Source organism: Anopheles coluzzii, chromosome 3, assembly GCF_943734685.1.
Source record: "Anopheles coluzzii chromosome 3, AcolN3, whole genome shotgun sequence".
Classification (NCBI taxonomy): domain Eukaryota; kingdom Metazoa; phylum Arthropoda; class Insecta; order Diptera; family Culicidae; genus Anopheles; species Anopheles coluzzii.
In genome coordinates, this window is record NC_064671.1 from 8680228 (window position 1) to 8703144 (window position 22917).

General features: G+C 46.6%; 1 protein-coding gene across 2 annotated transcripts in view; it reads left to right on the plus strand.

The window, feature by feature from the left end:
- The window catches only part of LOC120957177 (uncharacterized), an 89578-nt gene extending 67327 nt beyond the window's left edge, over positions 1–22251 (plus strand). For both annotated transcript variants that reach the window (XM_040379236.2, XM_049608897.1), the window contains exons 4-7: positions 8393–8858; positions 11905–12076; positions 12810–13259; positions 13355–22251. In XM_040379236.2, coding sequence (XP_040235170.2) covers positions 8410–8858; positions 11905–12076; positions 12810–13259; positions 13355–14998 — 2715 coding nt within the window. In that variant the 5' untranslated portion in view covers positions 8393–8409 and the 3' untranslated portion in view covers positions 14999–22251. The remainder of the gene's footprint in view (positions 1–8392; positions 8859–11904; positions 12077–12809; positions 13260–13354) is intronic.
- The last annotated feature ends 666 nt before the right edge of the window (positions 22252–22917 follow it).

The following is a 22917-nucleotide window of genomic DNA, read 5'->3' on the forward strand; positions in this document are numbered from 1 at the left end:
ATTAAATTAATAAACTATTACATCAAGCTGCTGGTGGGCCTAGCAGTAAGTTGCCCCCGTGGGAATGGTTTAATGAGGTTAATGATTCAGAATCGAAATCCTCGTGGCTTTATTAATTTTGGCAAGCCAGGAAAATAAACTCCCGTTTTACCTTTCTTATTAAAAAAAAACTCATTTGGCAAATGAAATCACTCGCCTACTCCTTAAAACGCTTCAAAAGTCTTTTACACTGGGACAGTCCTCCTTCGACTTCCCTGGCTTTCGCTGTCAATCCGGAAAGGATAAACACATTAAGTAACGCAAATCTTCCGGCGACGGAGAAGGCAGCAAAATCTCAGAGTTGCCGCCGTAAACCAATAACAAAAACAGACGGTGACAGCAAACAAAAAAACACACACAAACTCTCACCTATCCGTAGGCTACATCATCTCGTTAACGCGAACGACTCCGGATGTTTAGGGCGCTTTAGCTTCCAAAACTGGGCACCAGCTGCTGCTGCTGCTGCTGGAGTGAGTGACGAGGCCAGCACAGTAAATGATGGATATTCGACAGACGCAGTTACCGTTTGACAGCTGTCAGCGCCTCTTACTACTTTCCGGTTAAGCTTCAAGGGCTTTGGGAAAACGAGAAAAAGCACCGACAAACAGCATCCCACCAACAAATGAAGTGGGTCAAGTGGGTTTGCCGCCGCCGTTCGTCACTATCGTTATTTGATTTTTGCGCTGTTCCCTTTTGACTTCCCAGCTGACGCGTGTGTTGGGCCGGAGGAGCCGTAAGACGCGTACCACCAGACAGCCACATGCTTCGCCTGCAGGGTCAAAACGAGACGGGGCCCAACCGATGGGCTTCATTTGTCAAATTCATGCAATTTATTCTCGCTTTATTATCATTATTTCTACTATTTTCATTACCATCGGGTTTTATGCCCACCGCCAGCTGACAGCTGCCGTTGTGCGGCGGCTCCAACGACTTCAGGGAGCGACGACGTTATGGATTTGGCGCAATCTTGACACTGTCGGCTTGCTTTTTGCCTTTTGTGAGCCGTATCTTTCATCAAGATTGATTTTCATTCCATCTTCTTTTCAGCTGTTCGGCGGCTCTTGGCGCACTTAAAGCTTATCACATAAAGTGAGAAATCTTTTTCATACGCCTTTTGCGTGTGATTAATGGTCATAGATGAAAAGAATATGTGCTGATTCTATTCTGCAGCCTGATGAAGGACATCCCCCTTCATTCCAGTATTTGCCATATGAATGATTTATAATTTCACCATCACCTCTAGAGCGCACAGGTCGGCCTATTCCCGTTTGGCAGTCTGTGGACAAAGGCTTTATTGAGCGCAGTATCTTCTCAAAAAAAAGGATCCTCTAATAGCCCATTCAATGTGCGTAGGATCCACCCCCAAACAGGATTAGATGTCTTCCACGAATTTCCAGTAGTTCCACCCACAGTCCCTCGCTTATCGGTTTCACAACGTATCAATTCACAGCAGACGCGACGCGGGAAGTGGGTGGATTAAGTTGTCGATGACAGTTCACTCGTCCGAGTTCGCCCACAGTCTCTCTCTCTCTCTCTCCCTTGGGTGGGATTATCTGACGTGATGAAGCGGTTTTGAAAACAGTACGACGACACAGTGCCACACAGTTGCGAAATTGCTTCTCGATAAACCCCGTGCTCCGCGCGTTTGCCCTTTGGTGCCATTTTTCCCGCGCTGACGTACGATGGCACAAACTTTCTCACCCACTCTCTGCCCAGCGGGAGTGGCAGTTGCCGCTCCTTCTGCAGGTAAAGTTTTGCTCAGTTTTTCTCACCTTTCGGTTGGCGCCCGGCAAAGTTGTGCCATTTTGCATCTTCCCATTCGTTTTGCTAAAAGTAAATGAAAATTCCAACACATCCACCAGATGGATCGTTCATCCTTCTGGTGCGGGCACACACACAGACACTGTCAGCTGCTGCCATTTATTTGCAGCTCCAGTCTGCTGCTTAGGGGTCCTCAATCAATCCCACCATCGTTGGGATTTTCTCGGATGAGTTGCACGACGCTCTTGCTTTGCACACTGTTCGTGCTGTGTTTCTGCTTCACCGCTTGCCTGTCGTCCGGCAGAAATCGATCCCAATCGAGCACACCTTCCCATCGTCCAGAACCAGAACATTCAAGCTGCTGCTGCTGTGTGTGTTTCGAGAATGAAAGTAAATTCGACACGCTGTGCCACTGTGAGCCGGTCACAGCGACGACAGGTTTTCGACACACGCTACCCGCCCCGGTAGCAAACAACACCATTTGCCATATTTATTGATTATATCGGCCGAAATGGTGATTGGGAAAGAATAAACCGTGCCTCCCTGATCCTGTGATGGGTGCAAATATTCGAAGATTTTCTGAATCTCAATTTCATCTCTACTCCCCCCCTCCGGTCGGTCGGGTTCTTTGCGTCTCAACCAGTGTTTGTGTGTGTGTATTTACACATCAGCCAACCAGCTGGTTCTCGCCAGCTCCACAGACAATAAAACCTTTGTGGTGGCGTGCGGAGAGAGAGAGAGTGTGTCGGGCAGCATTTTGCGGTCGGGATTGAGGGGACCTTCGCGTGTACGACACGGTTCAATCCCACCCTCCTGCCCGACTATTTACGCATTCGATTTCGATATATCGCTTCTAATCTGTGCACAACTCCCGCACGAAAATGGGAAGACTGCGCGCGTTCGAGCCGGGCCAACGTTGGCGCTCGGTAGGACCGCGTAAATCGTGGTGTAAAACTGGCACAGATGCTATTAGCGCCGTGGTCTTTTTGGGATCGGTAAGGTTCTATTACGGTCGCTCCAATGTACACACACACACACACCAGTGGGATGGAAATGCGCAAAGGTAAACGAATCGATAAGGTGTTGTATTTCAGTGGATTAGTGTCGATCAGATTGTAGCGCTTCGGTTGCAGGATGGTTACAGCTCACGCTTTCGTAAGGTTTGGTTTTACAAGGGAGTTAATACTTGAAATCAAAACAGTTTTTCATTCACAGCATCTCGCACAAAACTGTTAACTCGAGCACAACATCAACTGAAGTGCAATAACTTCAATAACATTTTGAAGGTTTTCGTTTCTGGAACTATTCTGGAGATTTATGACGACTATCAGACCAGACACACTTCAGGCGAGATGGATTGCCCATCTACCAAACCGAATAATTCCTAATAAAATATGACCACTGCTCATCATTCTTTACCTAACACACACATAAGAAGAGAAAAGAAATTTGTCTCCCATCATACACCTGATTTCCCCGATGAATGTCAGTCCACGCGGCGGCGTTCGCGTCTATCTCCCCGCTGATTCTTCATCTGCAGAACTCGTTAACTGCAGACATCAGAGCACATGAGAGAAAGTGCACCTTTTGTTTTCCTTTCCTAAGGAACATTGAACCATCTTGTGCTGAGACCATCGTAGAGAAAATAGACCGAAAGAGAAGAGAATGAATCTCCTGTTCTCCCATCTGCTCGATGATGGAAGCATGATTAATGGGCTCGCGTTCAAGATTTATTCAAAATGGCACACACCACGCGCACCGAGCTCTCACCGGTACAGTTTGCCAGTCAGCTGACCTACATTTCTCATCATCTCTTACCCTTTCCCTCCATGTCTCTTGCTCTCTCTCTCTGTCTTTCTGGAGATGAAAAGTTTGTTTTCGTATGTTAAGAATCTGCGAAATTCCACCGTCCAATCAGCTTTATCGTCATGCGTGTGAAATTCGTTAATCCCTCCAGGGAGCGAGGGATGGATGTTAAGTGAAACCAAAAACAGGAAAAATAACATCCTGTGATACCAGTGAGACTGTTTGTGTGTTTGACTGTACACTCGAGAGCCGCGAATAACTCTGCACCGGCTCCGACAGCACACATTTGTTATTGTAGACTTAATTCGAATGCACATTTTGCATACACGATTTTCCCATTATCTCGCCTTCGGTTTGGCCCCTTTGGGGGAAGGGGTAGTAGTGCTACGGAATCAAACAGTAACCAACAAACGCGCCCGACGTCCAGTTTTCCGACTCATTTTACCGTGTCGATCAAGTGTCGGTTGGATGCGCTTTTTTGTGCCGCTTTCCGCTTGAAATTTATTCCAGTCGATTTAAATAAATGATTGAAATGATGAAGCCACGGCAGCAAAGGCACGCACAATTCAATTGCCGACTGTTTGTGTTACGCGTGGTTCCACTGTGCTGTGAGATTTCTTGTCTGTTTTCATGATTTTACTCAAAAACATTGTGAAAGAGAGTTGATTTCTGTCGAACTTATAGCACGAAGGAAGAGATAAACTTAAATACTTTTCAACATTTAAAGCTGCAGGCTGGCAAAATTACACCAAAAGGTTAACACAACAATTTCACCTGCATTCATGAATGTTCGTTACACCTTCGGCTACTCCTCAGTGATGGATATTATCGATTTTCTTGGCAGGATTTTCGTGGCAAATTTAATTTCATCGTCTCTCCCTTTGTGCACTAACCAAAAGCGAGATAATGCAATTCGTATCCGTTCGGTTTCCGGTGTGCATGTGTGTGTGTACGTTTACCGCAATGGAACGATTTCGAAAAGCGTTCCCTATGCTTGCACTTACCCTTTTCTCACTTGCCCAACCCATTCCACCCAACCTGATCGATATAATGCCGAATGCCGTTTACTTGCTTTCTATTCGATCCGTGTTCATGCCCGGGAAACCAGTTTCTTTCCTTTCGGCTGAAGTTGCTGGGCGAAGATTGTCGGTAGCGTAAAGTAAGTGGAAAATCTCTCTACGGAAGGGACGGCTGATGGACCAGTAACGACGGAAGGGGGCAAAACAAGTTACTCTCAATCCATTTTACCACATACACACACACATAAGGAAGTTTCCACATCAAGGAAGGATTTCCGAGTTGCCGAGTATGTGATTGGCTACAATTGGCACAATCCGAACCGATGTGATTTATTGCCAGGCTCGCCTTTCCATCTTGGCAAACCGGCACACGGTGGGAAGGGTTAGAAATCTGGAATCTGGAAATTAAATCAGTACACTCCTATTGTAGCACCGTTCTTTCGGTGGGTTTTGACAGCCAAAGTATGACCGAATTTAGATTTATCACACACACGTACGCGGGGTGGGTATAGAGCGATATGTTCACAAATTGTTATTGACACCTTCACCATGAGAGGTCCATGGTTTGCATCCCTTTCGCACACTAGCTGTTATAACAACAAAGCATACTCCTCCATCAACATGCTTGACATAAGCGCCAGCTCACATTGACCTTTGCCCTGTCGACCCTTCAAAAAGCACAATATCCTCTTAAAATTCCCTTGTTTAAATGTTTCCAACCGGCACAGAAAGAAAAAAAAGGCCGAGTGTTTGATTAATGCAATTAATTTCCCTCCATTGACCAGGCTATTGGACCGTGGGACATTTTTCTGCAAATGGCAAAATGGTGACCCATGCATAATTCAGTGTGGCTGACGTTTATCGATGTGTATTTATCGCCATTATCAAATTTGCAACAATTTAAGCGTTGTGCACTTTTTTTCGCCGTGCCCTTCCCATGCTTTATTTTCGCTCGAGCGAAGCTCCCGTTCGGTGGACAATACAAAAAAAGCCCGAGCCCCAGTTAATTGACTTATTCCGTGACCGATGATATCCCTTAATTTGTGCCGATCAGTGGCATTATATCGTGCCGGCTTTTGTTTTACAAAAAACCAAAAAAGCATACGACCCGTCCAGGGCCTGCCACCGAGCCGGCCTGACCGTCGTGTTCACTCACCCACGTGTGTTTATATAGGGGCACAATAATTGAATTAATAACCGTATAGCGTAATATTTAAACCAAGTACCCCCTAACCGCAGGCTTGCGGGGAAGGGGTGTAAGGGGTACGAAAATAGCCGAGTATACACACCATTGTGCCGGACCGGAGCTAGAACCACACCGAGCCGTGTGCCGGGACCGTGATGAATATTCATATAAATCAATAAAACCCTCCGGCACAATTACCGGGGCAGGTTGGCAGCAGGCGTGTGCAGAAGCGTGCAGTAATTTGTACATCGGGTGTACTTTCAAAAATCAACAGGCACCCTAGAGACCTTCCGAACCGCACCGGAGAGGCAGGATGATCCAAGAGCCATGCTCCATCGCCACACCGACCAAGACCGAGGCACCGCACACTTGCCGTATGTCCTTACGGTACCGCATCTGATAGGAAGTACGCGCTGTAGAACGATTCTACTACGTGTCGGCCCCGGCCCGGTCTACCCCCCGGTCTCAGCCTGCAGTAGCATCTCCTCAGTTCGTAATTTAGCGTGACATCGAAAACGAGAACAAAAGACCCTTCCCGGAACTGACTCACAGTTTCGGGCAGACGATAACTAGCTACACTATGTGGCACTGCACTCCGTTTGTGCTGTAGAACGTGGTTTGTGCAGAACGGCACACCGTAGTGCCAGTAAACTGTACACACTACTGAACGGAACCATGATTTATGAGCACACTCTCTCTATGCGCTCTTGTGCGTGTGCATCCTACGGCGCTGGGCCGAAGGAATGGGCTTTTTCCCCCTCATCATTTCGAATCACTGCTCACGGTGCAAGGCTTGCTCTGGGGAAGGGAAGGTGACCCAAATGTTTGGTGACATTCAAGTGCTGTAAAGTACCGGGAAAAGCAGAAGAACACAAACCCACAACTCTCGCTCTCTTGCGTTCTTATCCATGAGCAGGAAGTAGCTACCTTTACCTGAAGTTTATGTTTTACCAGAATTGCAATCCATTCACAGATGAGGGTTGTTTTAAATACGCTGTCTTCACTTGCACGAGAGTTGAATATTCTGCCGCAAAATGGGCTACAATGTTGACCCTGTTTCGTTGATACCAACAGTTCCTAGGTCCAGCAGTTTGTGAGTGGTTGGGGGAGAAGAAAAAAATTGCCGAAGGGGAAGGTTGTTTGCTGCCAGTTGGCTAATTGGTTCCACTTTAGCGAATTGATAATTAGTGGCACGGTAATGGACGGGCGCTGTTTTGTCCACTGTTTATGATTAAAATAAGTCATCAACAAGTGTTGAAGAGATTGTGTTTTTTTATCACAGGGGTATTTTGTGATTGGCTGCATCGTGTTTCAATGTACATGGTTGTACGAGCCGAGAAATTAGGTACTTGAACAACTTCGTCAGCTGCAGTAGTTTTGATTTAATATGCAATACATACAGGCAAGAAGGTATCACTAGTAAAATAATTCGAATGTACATAAATGCACCTTTTGCGATCATTTATACCCTGAAAAAGATGTAATATCTGTTGTATCTTTGTTTTTAGACATAAACAATCCAACTCTCAAACGTTTATTTGTACAACAGATTAACCCACTACAAGAAAATGATCTGTTCTTTCCCTAAAGAATGCAAAAAAAAAGTTCTTATTTTTACACTCTGCAGCATGGACCAGCCAGCGTGAGCTCTCATTGTGGTTTCTTTTTTCACGATCACTCAACTCCCCGGGCGCACAACAAAAAGAAGCGGGCAAGGAAAAATATTCACTTCAAAGCTCATTTCCTACCCGAAAGTTAATAGACATAGTTTTCGGTGATATAAACAAAAGCCACTGCCCCTCACTGTTTACATCAACGGCGCTGAGGGACGTGTTGCAGGGTTTCGGTCGGCGGAACGATAAGAGGGTGAGGTTTGAACCAATTTCGTTCCACACCATGTGTGCTGCGTGCATACTGTGTTTTACACCCAACACGTTAATCCACACCGCAAACTGTCCGTTCTCGGCACGAGTAGAGGTGAACCGCAACATCCTGCAACTGTCCAAATGGATTGTGCGCCCTCTGCCTGCCGCTTCTCGCCCCGACATTGAAGAATGATAGGCAACGGCACACAATTGGTAGGTGGAGGAAGAAAAAAAACTCCTCTTTCCTAACAAGCCGACCCAGGATCGAAAAACCCAACCCACCCAGCTAATCAACCAACAAACCACCACACACGCATGGTCAGCATCCGCGGGTGTTTGTGGGAATGTGACGGGTGAAAATTGTTATGACTTCGGCCTTCGGCAAGTCCCATCCCAGTATGGCACCGAGAGAGAATGAGGGAATGAGAGAGAGGGACGAGTGCACCTTTTAATCATAACATCAAGCTCACGCGAGCGAGCGCCATGACGTCATCCCCGTAAACTAACGCATCTGGAATGGTGGGCAGGGCGAGAAAAAAAGAAACTCCAAACCAACCACGTGTTGACTGACATTTGACTTGTGCGTTTTTTTTTCTCTCTGTGTTTTGCTCTATCGTTGGAAATTATTCTTCTCTGGAATTAACTCTACATCCTCCGTGTGTGTGAAGGTGTGCTGCAGCCCTGGTTAATTGTCTTTATTTCCCCTTCTTTCACAGAGAATGTTTCCATAGCAATGGGAAAAGCCGCGCGACGGTCAGTTGCGTCAGATCCGTCGTCGCCGACCTTACCCTACCACTACCAGCAAGAGCAGCATCAGCAGCAGCAGGGACAACACCATCAACGGCAGGTGCACCAGCAGCAAGACCACCTGTACTATTCCTCGTCCCTGTCCTACCCCTCCTCCTACACGCCTTCGTCACCCTCCTCGCCGTCGTCGTCCTTCACGGACTCCGGTTTCACCGGTTCCGGCTACCCGATACCATCGCTTGCCTTCTCCTCGACTCCCGCCGGTCCGCAGCTGCAGGCACCGCGCACAGCGACCCTCCAGTCGGCACCGCCGGGCTACAGCTCGTCCTCGCTTGCACCGGGCGGAGCGGCCGAGCCCGGGTCCGGGGCGAGTGAACTGTTCATCCATTCGTCTACCGCGGCCACACCCAACAGCAACATCGCACCGGAGTTCAGGTAACAAAGCAGCATCCCGGCAGTAGTGTGCACGTACGTCAAGTAACCCTTCCCCACCCGCGTTTCGATCCACCCTCTGCATGTGCATGTTCCGTAAACTGCTTGCTCAGCTTTGCTCCTCTACTTTCCCATCTGCATGTAACGTTCACTCTACTGCAATTTTAATTCAACTTCCCAAAAAAGCTCCACAAGCAGAAGCGTTGAAATCAATACCTCAAAAACTTGTTCCCTGTACCACCACCTCTTAAATAGAGCTAAATTCATACAATCTGCTTCTAGCGGGAGATCCGCCATCTTCCATTGCATCGCTTTTCCCCACCTGCATCAATTATGGATTTGTTCGTGCGGTTTTAATTGACGCTGCACTGTGCACCTTTTCCCGTGTGTTGCGAGCCTGTTGCACGAGTGCTTCCCTTACCGCGTAACGTTCAACAACACGAAACCTAACGAACCGCGTAGCACTAACACGACCACCACCACCACCACCTCCAACTTACACAGACACACACACCAACCCTAGAGCTTGCCATGACCTTGCAAACACACAAATTAACGACCACGTGCACACCGACACAGTTCGGGACAAGACAGAACCGAGCCAGCTCGCATTTCGCGCTTTGTCGGCGGTACAAATGGTTGGTAATTTAATCTTCACTGTGCTCCGTGTATTTGCGGCTGCCAGTTGGATGGATTATCATGTTTGTTTGTTGGCTGACCCCGCTGAACCCCACCTGAGGTCGATTGGTTGCTGAACTCCGGCCATCGGCAGCATCCGCGTTTTCTGCGCGTACATTACTGGAGCCTCTCTTGTGCAAGCAACCGTAGACGTGAAGGTCATTTGGGCACGCTCAAATTCTGTTGAGGTTTTGGTGGTTTAAGTTCGAGCCGAGGATTGTGCCAATCCATTAGACACACAAACAGGCATGGTATCGGTGGGCTGAATGTAATTTAAAAATGCGTTCGAAACCCAGTTTGTTATTACATGTTTTTAGCATGTATTGCTTTAAATCATTTTTTTTAAACGAATATTTTAACGTAATGGAGACGCATGGTGCTCCGAATGTCCTTGCCGATGGAGGCGCCCAGTAGTTTCTTAAATACGTCTTCGGTCAGTGGAAAATTGCACCATAAAATGTGGAAATGAAATTTATCAAATAAAACGTTGCCTCTCCCCATTCACAGATAAATAATGGCCTGTTGACGCTATTTTAAAACGCTTTTAATTTCGTGCACCAATTTGCGTACAAGCCGTTAAGTTCTATTGCTCCCACGGCTCCCCCCTTCGCGACCACGACACACCTTTGGTGTAGACAATTTTGAATTATACCATTATCTTTTTCGACCATTGCACGGCGTCTAGTTTCATTTTTGTTTACTTCCCTTTTGTGGCGAAGCTACACCAACGCACTGAACACCACACTGAGAACGGCCTGCCTGTATATAAAGTGTATTGCCTCGTAAACGGCTGGGGTCAATAAATTAGGCATTACAATCATAATTTTTCCACCGCAGCGGGCACAACCACCGGCACACCACGGGTCGCCAAATAAAATTCCAAATTTATCCACGAATACCCCATTACCATAATAGGCTGCGCTTCGTTATGCCTTTTTTGCGGGAGCCTTCTGCCTTCCGCTCGGCTTCGTTCTTTCGTTTTTCTGCACTCTGACCTAATGGCACCGTACCACCAAGCGCTGTGCGTTATTTGCTTCCAGCTCAGGCCCGCCAGCGTCACCTGTCGCTCGTTCTACCATCCCATAAATCTTTCCACTTTAATCCGCCTCCCGGAGAGATCGCCACGGTCGCTTGTAAAAAAGTGGGTGCAGAATCGGCTTCATCCTTCAAAAAATGAGGATCCTCTGTGCGCTTGTTTTTTCGTTTGTTTGCTTCGCCGATCATCAACGTCGAAACGTTTGTTACGCTTTTTAAGAGAGAAAGCATCACAATGGCAGTAAAAAACGACAGAAGCTGGAAGCGTTGTCCGGTTTTGCGGAAAGCATCAACCTGACATTCTTCGTAGCTGCACGCCCCGTGCGCTGCTAGGACGGATCTTTATGTCCAAGCGAGAAACGAGGGTATGATTCCGGTTTTTATCTCCCCGCCGGTACTTCAACGAAACGGGCGAGACCGGACCACAAAACAAAAAAAGAAACAGACGGACCAAACAAACCCTGCACCTGAATGACAATGTTAATCTTTTGCCGCAAGATGGCGAATGGGCGGACACGGCTTACCTCGGAATTGAGACAAGTATCCAACGGTTGGCGTGAGATACGGCACATACAAGGCTATAGTTACCCCCTAACGGACATCCCATACTTATTACGCTTGCTGCCTCTCGCTCTCTCACACTCAGACATATGCTAGTTTCGCTTTCACGTTCCACCACGCACCTTAATTGCTTTCACTCTGCAGCAAAATGCAAAAAATCCCATCAACTCTTGGAACAGAGAGGTTGACCCTTTTACAACGCTCGTCATCATCTGCACCATATCTATCTGTCCGTCATTCGGTCTCTATATGTCTTTCTCTGTCTCTTTCTCTCTCTCTCTCTCTCTCTCTCTCTCTCTCTCTCTCTCTCTCTCTCTCTCTCTCTCCTTTCCCTTTCTTGCTCTCTGTCTGTTCTCTTCCACCACTTCCCAAATCTCTTCTCTTTCTCCTCCGCTTTGTGTGGTTCTCATTTCCTTCTGAAACTCTGAATCTCCTTTCGGAAACCGTCCAAATCCCGCTCCGTAAAAAATCGGTGTTCTACGTGCTCGTGCTGTTTATGTAACCATCCTTCCCATCCCAACCGAACCCCTTCCCCCGTAATCCTTCAACTCCTCCTCCGCCGTTTAATATGTTGCGGCAACGCGTAACGCCGGTGGGTCCCTTCTTGTGGCAGTTCTACCGCCAAAGCGAGCTCGGTGCCCCGGACGGTCACTTACGCCGCCCCCGCTGAACCGACCAAGACTGGACCCCCGGTCACCTCGGTGCCTACCCCGCCTGCCACCACCACCACCAACACCACCCAAGCCACCCTGTTACCGTCGTTTCGTCTCTCCAGCAACCAAACGCAGGTCGACCGGGAACGGGAGCGGCTCAGGATGGAGTTTTACGCCACGTACGACGTGATGACGGGCGTCCGGATAGCGGCCACGCTCGGCGGTTTCTTCGGCCTAATGGTGTTCCTCGTCATCTACAAGAGCCGCACGCGGTCGACGGCCAAAGCACTCAAGGTAGGTGACCGGTCATATGCAGGTGTGTATAATTAATAGGACCTACAGCTCAAAAATCAGCTCAAAAATGCATATCCATGGGAGAGAAAAAAAAACTGTCAAAATTTGCGTTTTAAGATTTCAAAAACATCCACTTTACTCGTGCTTTGCGCAATAACAGTAACTGGATAAATGCTAACGAGAAAGCAAAACATGCTAAACAACGAATTGAATTTACAAACTCCGGCAAAGAGTGTTGGAAGACCGGTTGGTGCAACAAAAATATAATCCTTTAGCGAACCAAGAGCCAAACGGGATCAACTGCAAGGTAAACAGACATAACAAGGCAACGAAAGGTCGGCCAAACCACATCAATTAGCATATTGTTTCCACAGCACTGTTGTTGAGTCTTGCTTGAGCTGGTCTCTCGATCGCTGGAGCAAGTTTCAACCATTACGCTCTGTTTAGTTTACTCCTTGTTGCCTTTTGACTGGAAGCTGTACCATGCTGCGAGTTTTTAATAGTGTTTCAGTGGAAGTTTGCAGCTACTTTAATGTGAAATCTCTTGAAATCTTTTCCTTGGACGAGCCTGAAGTTTTTCACAAAATTCTGCGTAAACAACTGGGAGCTTCATAAAGATGTAATTTAACTCTTTAATGTACTCTCAAACTCAGCCATGCAATCAGGAATATGTTGATTAATATTTTAAACATTTGATTAAACTCTACCCCTCTCTCTCTCTCTCTGCGTCCAGGATCCAACGATAGCGGCCGTCGCGGCCGCCGTCATACAGGAGGAGGAGGAGCGCGAGCTACAGGAAGCAATAGAGGCGACGGCATTCTCGTTACTGCAGGAGGAGCTCAACATCAACTACCCGGGGCTGCAGCGGGACCGCTTACTATCGCTCGGGAACATTAGCGCCCCTCCGATGCTGAGCCGCGGCCGCCGAATGTCCTCGATCAGCGGTGGCTACAGCAGCCTGCTCAACCCTTCGCGCCGCTTCTCGTACAGCAGTACGCGGGGGCACCGGAACAGCGTGTCGGTGTCCTCGCGCGTGCTCAGTGCCTACAACATGGGCGGCAGCTTCGGCCAGGACGATTACGTGCTCGAAAGCGACGGCGAGGAGGCGGACGACGAGTTCGATCAGTTCACCACGACGGCCGAGATTGGCTATCCGAGCAATTATCTTTCCGTGCCGAACAAGGTACAGCTATAATCCCGCCTGCTTTCGTGTGTACATATTTAATACAAAACGGGCTAATTGCTTCCCCTGCTCTCTCTCTCTCTCTCTGCTTCCAGTGCAACGAATCTCGCCGCAGCAGCGCGATGACATGCTGCAGTACGGAGAGTTCCTTCCTCGAGCGGCGATGCTCCGCCATCACGCTCGGCCTTTCCTCGCTACCACCGATATCGCGGTCACCGTCGCGGCAGCAGAGCCGTGACGACACGACCGACTGGGAACCGTTCTATCCCGGCATCAACATCATCGAAGCGACGCCCAAATCGTCGCCCTGCCCAAGCGAGCGGATAGCGCACCGGGGCCACCACCACCATGGTGCCGACTCGGACCGGCCCTCTACGAGCCGGGGCAGATCGGCGAGCCAGTTTCTGACGCCCCAGCCCTCCACCTCCTCGGGGGGGCCGCGAGTGATCGCACCCGCGTACGACGACGGCTCGATCGACTGCATCTCGGAGTATCCGGTCGGCAGTGGGCTAGAGGACGGCTTCGGGTACCGTCCGACGCGACAACGAGCACAGCCGAGCACGTCCGGCACCCGCCCGTACAGCAACGGACGACCGGCGGATGACGTCAGCTTAGCTAACGGTGGCATACTGCTGCAGCGATCGGTGGCCGAGCCTCGCAGCGTCACCGCGCACGCGACGAACAACAGTAGTAATAGCGCAAACGTTAACCACAGCACCACAGCGGTGCGGCGTGCCCCCCTAGCATCGCTCAGTTCCTTCAAGATGTCGTCGATCGACTGCCAGGACACGGACCCGAAGAGTGGCGGTTCCGATTCGGTGTTTGGCGAGGACAGTGGGGCCGACACGGACGAGGATCTGCAGCAGTTCAGCACGGACAGTGACGAGCTGAGCCTGACGATGCCGTACGAGGAGGACGAAGAATCGCACGGTGGCCAGCAGCGCGTGCAGCGAACCGGAGGCCGCGGCTCGCTCTACCGGCGACAGTCAACGTTGGCGCAGGGCGACGAGCTGGAGGAGGAGGACGGCGGTACGTTGCTACCCTGCGGCAACGACCGTTCGGTGTACGAGCTCGAGCACGAGCTGGACGTTCGGCAGCAGCAGCAGCTGCACCACCAACCAACAACCGATACTAGTTACTTAAGTAGTCTTTCAATTAGCAATCGCTCCGGCAGCAAGGGTAGGGCGGGTGAGCGGGGCGTCCAGCCAGCGGCCACCAGCGGCCCTGGCGTGGGGAAACGCATCGAAACGAAAGCAATCATCGAAAGACAGCAACCAAATGACAGCAGCGGTCGTGGTGGCAGCTACACCGCCGGCGGTAGCAACCTGCAGCAGCAGCAGCAGCAGCAGCGCCAGTCACCGCTCGGCGCCATTCCCAAGGGGACGCGAACGACGACGACGACGGCGAGTGGGCCGCCACCGACCGTAATGGTGCACCTGCCCGACGATGATCGGCCGAGCGGCAGCAGACGGAGCGCAGAATCGGATAGCAGCACCCGCCCGAGCAGTTCCGGCGAGTCGGCCCGCCAGCACCAGCAGTGCGTTGAGGTTAATGTTATCATTAAGAACAGTAGCAGTAGCAGTAACACCACCATTAAAAGTCCTTCTGTGATTCTGGAGCTACCGATACTGGCGATCGACGAGGACGACGATCCGTCCTCGTCCGCGCCAGCCCTGTCGGCGAACGATCCCTGCATTCCGGGGCCCTCGCGCAAGTGGTCCAAGGAAACGCTCTTCTAGTCACGGGCGTCCACCAGTGCGTCCGGTCTGTGGACGACGGCTGCCACCCAGCATCATCTACCTGCTCCTTCCGGCAACGCACCACCACCCTCCTCCTCACACCCCCACACCGATCGATCTATCAATCCGTCCAGAAAAACTCCAAGCTTACTACGGCGGCTCATTCTCTCTGGCACACAAGACTTCTTCTGCAACTGCACATCTCTCGCGCTGCAACTGCTGCTAGCTATCCCCACAACCGCGTAGTCGTGCCGTTGGAGATGTTGACCACTTTCGTTGAAACAAAAACGACTAAACCCCCCCCCCCCTCCCCAAAACGACTGCTGCTACGCACCCGGGGGCTCACGCTGTTGATTTGTTGTTGATGTTAGTAGCGACGATTAGTAAATAGTGTAGGCGGGCGGGCGAGCTGTCAAATTCCGTTTACCAGCTGTCACTTTCGGGTCCAACCTGCCAACACAGCAATGGTGTAGATTAGATTAGCGGCGAAGAAGCAATGGCTGCGGGGTTGACATTTGGATTTGACAGACATATATCACTCATCTAGGGTAGATGCTACTACCATTTTCCTTTTTTCTTACTATTCTCCATCTTTTCACCCATTTTCTCGTTCAAAAAACTCTAATGGACCAATCGGGACGATATATTTGTGGAAGAGTGGCAAACGGAAAACCAAAAAAAACACACACACACATAATTCTCCCATGACAATATCCGGTCCCGCAAGACGGCAGTGAGCGACAGAGGACATTCCTTCCAGTTATGATTCTTTGCGTAAACGAAGCAAAGCAAACCCTCGGAGTGTTACCCCTCTCTTTAGAGCAACGAGTTTTTTAGTGTAGCATGTGTGTAGGATTGTTCCGGCTTGGTAGTTAAGGAAAGTTTTTTTTTTTTGAAAAATTCCCTAAAAGAAAAAAAATCCTCTCGCAGGACAAGCTGCCAAAAAGGAGATGAAATAGGTGCCGCATAATCAGCAAACTGGTGTCAAATTCGTTTCCCATAATTTTACCCACACATACTCTTGTGTATAGAGCAACCTGAGTATCATCTCTCGTCTCACAAGCCGTACAGTCTCAAGCGGAAAGCAATAATGTATTGGTCAAAATTAAGATAATCGGTAATTCGGGGGGGCAAAGAACATACGTCAACGCATGGGATCGAATATTTAAAGAAATATGTAATTGCAATTATGTGCCTATTGAAGAAATGTGTACGTGTGTGTGTGTATGAGTTAGCTTCCAATGTTCCATTCTCTGGAGCAGGAGGCAAACTATGGATAATATGGATAATATTTGGATCAAACACGCACGCAAAACACACATCTACTACTATACAAACCCTCTCTATATACCCCCCTCGTAGTGTTCTATTCTATTAGTAAACGCAGCTTCAGCGCGGCGTCGTGTATAGTCATCAGTCTAGTGAGAATAAATCTACAGGTCAACGAGCTCTACACAATCTATACAATACAGCAAACAATCTATCTTCTATCAAAAACGGTCGGGCGTAGAGTAGGTCGATTTAGGGGAGTTTGAAACAAGCATGAAAGAATTTTATGTCGATACAAAAACCAACTGTCACCTTCAAAAATGCAATCAGCAGTTACCAGAGTAGTTGCGGGAGTGGTGTCGTCGTACGCTTCCGCTGTGCTTCTTGTACACCGAGTTACAAGGCAAAGCAGCAGTGTGGTGGTGCAAAAATGTCATCTAAACTACACATACACACTCTTTTTCACCCGTCGTCAGCCCTCTAAAGCAGAGCCACCGTGATGGTGAACCTCTTTAGCCGATCATTTCCACCCATAAGCACTCATTTCACTGCTCAATTATTCCCCATTTCGAAGAAAGGTTTGGGTGTTTTTTTTGCACCACACATCTTGGTTGTCGCCAGATTTTCCACCATTCGAAACACACACACACACATGCTCTCTTCCATGGTCTTGCCGCGGGTTGTGGAGAACAGTTTGACGGCGGAAAAAGGCCGGTGCGAATGTAAAGAAACGAATAAATGTTTAACCTAAATTGTGAAATTGAAAACTCTGGCCGAGGCTTTTCGGGACAGGGGCGTCCAAGAAAATGCTACAGGAATTGAAAACTAACAGAGACACACGGTACGAAAAGGAGGATTTTGCTCGTGAACGGGACAAAACAGAAACCATAGAACAAACCAACAAAAAAAACAACAGTGCAGCAGGAAAGTAGCAGGAAACCGAAGCTCGTCAGAAAGCTTGACGCAATTTAAATATTCATGAGACTGTGAGCGCCAGTCGACAGTAAGCAAGCGGCCCTCAAACTTGCGTCCTACGGTTGGAAAAGATGTTCAAGCGTTTGAATGAGTTTGTGTGTATGTGTGCATGATTGGATAAGCCACGCGCCGGAACAGTAAGATGTACGGTCTAAAAATGAATTGTAAGCACAGAACAACAATCACACCGAATCGCGCGAAACGGTAAGAAAATGAGCGTTTCGGAAGGAAAAGGTCAAAACCGAACAACAGCTGTGTAAGCTGCAAATAGGCACCCTGTAGCGCTTCCGCAATACGTGTGCAGAATAGCGCACACAGCGACCAAGAGAACAATGCAAAGAAAAGCCGTAGAAGCGTAGAAATCTCAAAGTAGAACAATTTCAGGCAAAATCATTCCCTTGCAATGAGCACTGCGAAATCACCGACAACAACGAAGGAACTGGTATGCATTTTCATAGAATTTTCCAAACTTTCTCGTCCCTACTTCTTGGAGCGGCCCATGCCCACCACACCCCCATTGGCGCTTCGTACAATTTCCTTGTTTTCTATCCGCTGCCTCCCCGCAGTCAAGCCGTCTGCAGAGCGGAGAAGAGAAAAACACGTGCAGGAAAGTTAATCACGATTTTCGTGTAACTGTTGATAGCGTGGTAAATAAACATTTCCGGGTAGATGGTAATTGAAAATTAAATTGTGCTCATGGTTTTTAACGCCACCTTCACAACCCGGTCGCTGTCGCGTTCGGTGCGGCCACAAAGTTCGTGGAAGGTAAAGGACAAGAGTTGAATGTCGCCTCCAAGAACAACATTATTTTCCGATTACTTGCTGCCTGATGAACAGAGCTTTCGGAAGGAGCGTGTGGTGTTAGTTTGAACTGTGTGTTTGCGAAAGGCACTGTATAAACCAACGTTTGTGGGCTTTCAGAGGAATCAACGAAGAATTGGCGAGTGGTAGCAAAAGTATTAAAATTTTATAAATCTTCTTCCCTTACATATTACATCCTTTTTGTGTTAAATTACTTCTTCTTTGAATTTCTCTGTTTCGACACAATTTAAAAGGGAATAGAAAAGAATAATACCAAATGCATTTAAAGGTTTGAAATAATAACAAACGGGAAAGGTTGAAAACGAAAGCGAACATCAAATTAGGAAGGGAAGATGAATTTAAAAGCAAGACGAACATGATATTAAGGAAAGCAAAACATTTAGAAGGAAGCAAATAGACCAAACGAAAACTTTGAAATGAAACAAAATCATCAGCAAAACAGAGCGGAACAAAACATTTCAATATGGCAAAAAAACTAAAAGCGAAGAAAATTAAACAATCATCCAATCTACCAACCAATCAATCAATCAATCAATCAATCCAATCAATAAGGTAATGAGTAAAGATAAGAATTTTACAATTGGAAAGCACACTATCGAGAGCAGGAGCGGGATGGTGGTGGAAAGCTGAAAGCATACACAAAAGCAAATAAAACTCGGTGTACACTATATACACTAAATTCTATGTTGCCTTCGGAGTTGAACTGTGAAAGACCAAATCTGTTTTAACTGAGCTAGGAGATAATGTTTGTGTACGTTTGTGTGCGTGTGTCTGTGTGCGCGTGTGTGTGTGTTTGTGCGGGTATTACTGTGTGTCCGTATGTTGCTGCAAAATGCGGGGCCGGGGAAATTAATCTCTACAAAAACGTCATGCGAAAGCAACACGCAACGATTAGTGTGACAGCTCAATCTAAAAACAGGTGCTGAAATAGGAGAATTAGCAGAAAACGTTGTAACGATTGATAATCAGAATGTCAATTTCGAGTATAAAGGAAGCACATGCAGGCGGGAGAAGAGAGAAAGAAAGAGAGAGAAAGAGAGAGTGGCAACAAATAACACTTGTCTTATTTTACCGTCGTAACGTTTAGAGCTCTAGGTACACTAGCTGTTTATTGGGCGGTGGGTTAGTAGTGCACTGCTGCTGCAACTAGCTACCGCATACTACTTACTGTCACTGATCACTGTGTACTATGAAGTAGCTGCCATACGTGCACAATAGTACAGCTGCGTGTGTCATACTTTTAATGAGATTTCAAAGCGGGGATTCAAAATCTCCCCCCGGAAGACTCGTACGGGTAGAGTCGAGGAACAGATCCACTATCGCCACTAATAATTGTTGCTAGGTGCATCATTACTGGTTTCTCTGCTAGTGGTAGTGTGGCTATTGTCTTAGCTGCGCATCGTGCTGTACTTATGATTGCACAACAACACTTAGTCTCTCTTTGCTGATATGGGACTTTTAGTGAGCGAATTAGATGAGCCGAACAAAAAAAACTGTAACAAATTGTATTTTTATTTTCTGTCGGAACGATCAGCCAGTATCTCTGGGAAAAACAACTGTACTAAAAACAATGGTTGGCGTGTTATTGAACATACCAGTGACAGTGGCTACTGTCGTTACAAGAACTAGAATATTCAATTGTCATGTTATTTTCCTTTCTAAAGTATACGTCTCTTTGAAATTGAAAATGTTACGTTAATTTTGAAAATATGTTTGTTATTTTTACAACAATTTTGTTGTCTTGTTAAGCACATCTATTATCCCAGTGAATTCTTCTCGTATTATTCCTTTTTTATCGAAAGTTGTAAGTTGCAAGCTAGCTGGTGATAGGAATGTTTTCAAAATTGTTAACTGCTTCGAAGGACGCGATTGATACTTAGCTAGAATTCATAAACAAAATAGGAAGTGTTCCAAGACAAAACCATAAATAGAATAGAGGCAATGTTACGTGCGAAAGAATTGTCATAAAAGGAGGGCTATTTTATTTAAACTTCAATAAATACACTATCATTTTCAGAAAAATCAATACAAACTAATTTCAACAGCCAAAATAAAATGTATAAAAGCAAGTTGGCTCGAACAAAACATTAATTACTGAGAAGTATACTCAGCTAAATCGAAACTGTATCATCAACATTTCCAAATTGAATGCTAAATTGAAGAGAGATGGAGAGAGAGAATAACACACACACCGATAACTAGAAGAAGAAAAAACATAAATAAATCAATGCAGTAGCTTTAAATAGAGTGTAGAATAAAATACCAATATAAAATTGTAACAAATGCTTTGAGCTAGGCTTGCGTATGCAAAAATGAAACGGTCTGATGCGTACCGTTTGAAGGATGGGAAATGGGATTCTAGCACTCCGCAGCCAATCTCTCTAAATGCTTCTCCAGAGCGCCAGAAACCGTAGGAGAAAAAAGGGGTTGAGCTGCGTGTCTTAGACAAGGATTTGTGATAGAAATGACTCGGTTTTGTTTGTCTGTAGTCTTCGTGTCCTCGTGTAGCGCCGCTCTGTGTACATCCACCACGGTGAACGCTCGATTGTCAACCTACTGATGAATATATATACCTCTGGTGCCGCTCTTGGCACAGTATGCTCTACTTTGTTCCGCTCCTTGTTGTCCGTTCCGATTATCTATCAAAAAAAAAAACATGTAAACAGTAGCCAAAAAGCGTATAGAACAGCCGAACAAGAAAAGGCTCTCTATGTCTTAGCACTCTCGATGCGCATTACTACACACAGGTTGTCCAGAAACACAGGTTGAACAGAAAATAGGGGCGAATCACTTACTACTGACTGAGCTCAACACATTTACCAGTTAATAGAGAAGAAGTTCCGCGTTTATTAACTCAATGCCCGAATGCGTACCCATTTGCATGTAAGTCGTATGAAACATATCTAGCAAGCAGTACTAAAATAGAGTTGAACGAGTAAAATGCAAATTTACAAAAAAAATGAAAACAAACAAAACACAGTATAACACTTCATGTGCGATAGTAAACCAAACCCCATAAGTATAACAGATGGAACAACACACTAAGTAAAATTGTTATACGGATGTTATAATAATGGAAGAGTAAGTCATTACTATATGACAAACAGTTCCGAACGTTTTGAGATTCACGCATCAGTTAAACGATAAACGAAGCAAACCCAAAACAAAAACAAAAACAAATCTCGCAGTATATAACAATATATTAAAGAGAAACAATAAATAACACTGTTGAAATGTCAGACATTTTAATCACGAACCACCCCATCCTGCGCTTCTTCTATGCAGTTTGCATTATGTTTCTAGCTCTCATCGCAACCCACTGTTTGCGCTCAACGTTGATTCAAATGCTGCAGAATTAGTTGACGGACTTTGCAATTACCATTAGTGACAGACAATTTGTGTAAAAGAATCTAGCACTAAAATGTAACAATACACAACTGAGCTTACAATCCGTCAGAAAGGGAAAGGTGAATGAAAACGTAAAAAAGGATAAACTTTTGCAATTAAATAGACACACTCGCCAGGGAAAATGGTACGAATAAGCAAACTCAGACAGTAGCAAACGCCCTGACGCCCATAAGCATGATAAGATTAATAGGTCGGTAGAGTTCTCAACAAGTATTGAATTGATAGCATACGACGGTACCAGGGAATGTGCGGTATATATGTTGACGATTTAGTAGACTAAGGAGCAGAACGTTTAGCTTAATACACCCAATCGTTAAAAGGCTTCATTTTTTTTTTCGGTCAGCATACAACTGCAAACAGTGCTCAATACCACGCAAAGCACGGACACTGCAACCCATTACTCGACATTGTTACTTGTGTGTATGAAGCTTACGTGAATAGAGCATGCGGAATGCGGAAAGCAAACCATTGATAGACAAGCAAGTAGACGTTCAGCAACTCCCCGGTACAATCAATAGGCCGAAATCCACACAGCTCCTATGTACGAAGGCTTGAATCGTTATTGAGTAGGATGATAAAGCGACTAATTGTAACAAACGTGACACACGACACGCCCCAACAAAACACTCCAAACAGACAGCATCGTCTTTGTGGGCGTATGCGCCCGCCTGCTTGCCGGTTTGGCATCCCAAACCAACACTACTAATTGTTTAGCCGTTGAACACATTCAAATTTTGCAAAACCAACAAATAAAGCCGGATGTTATTGTAGTACGTTAATTAGCAGTTGTGTAATCGTATGCATGGGGATTGGAAGTGCGCAACGCCATCCCAATGAGGCAAACCAAACAACAAAAAAACCCAACTAACACCTTGCATTAAGGTGCGCAGTTCAAAAATGGAAACCTAATTGAAGTTATTATTAAGTAGTGCTAAATAATTGCCACCCCGCAAGCGTGCGAACACGAAAACTCCGGGCGGACTGTGGGCGCAGCATCTATTCAACCAAATCATAATAATAATTTTAGGATTGTATGTTGTAGCACGCGATGGTGGAAAACGGAAAACGGAAAACAATCAAACAACCAGCCGAGAAGAAGGCATGCAAAAACATCAACTAGCACAAACAAAAAAAAAACAATGAAAGAATCGAAAAGAGCATATAGTTCGTACGGAAACATAAATATAACAAATAATACCGATATTGAGTATGATAATCTTAGGAAAGTTTAGAATATTCCGAAAGCAGAGAAAACAAACCACACAGAAAAAAAAGAAAACATCCACGTTGTTTAACTTAATAATTAGTGCTGTATAAATTGTATAAAAAATGGCGAGAAAAAGGAAATAAAAAAAACAACCACAAACCCACTTTAAGTTTCAAACTAGCGTTAGCGAAAAGCGTGAAGCGGAACAGCAGAACGGGAAGAGGCCAATAAGTAACGA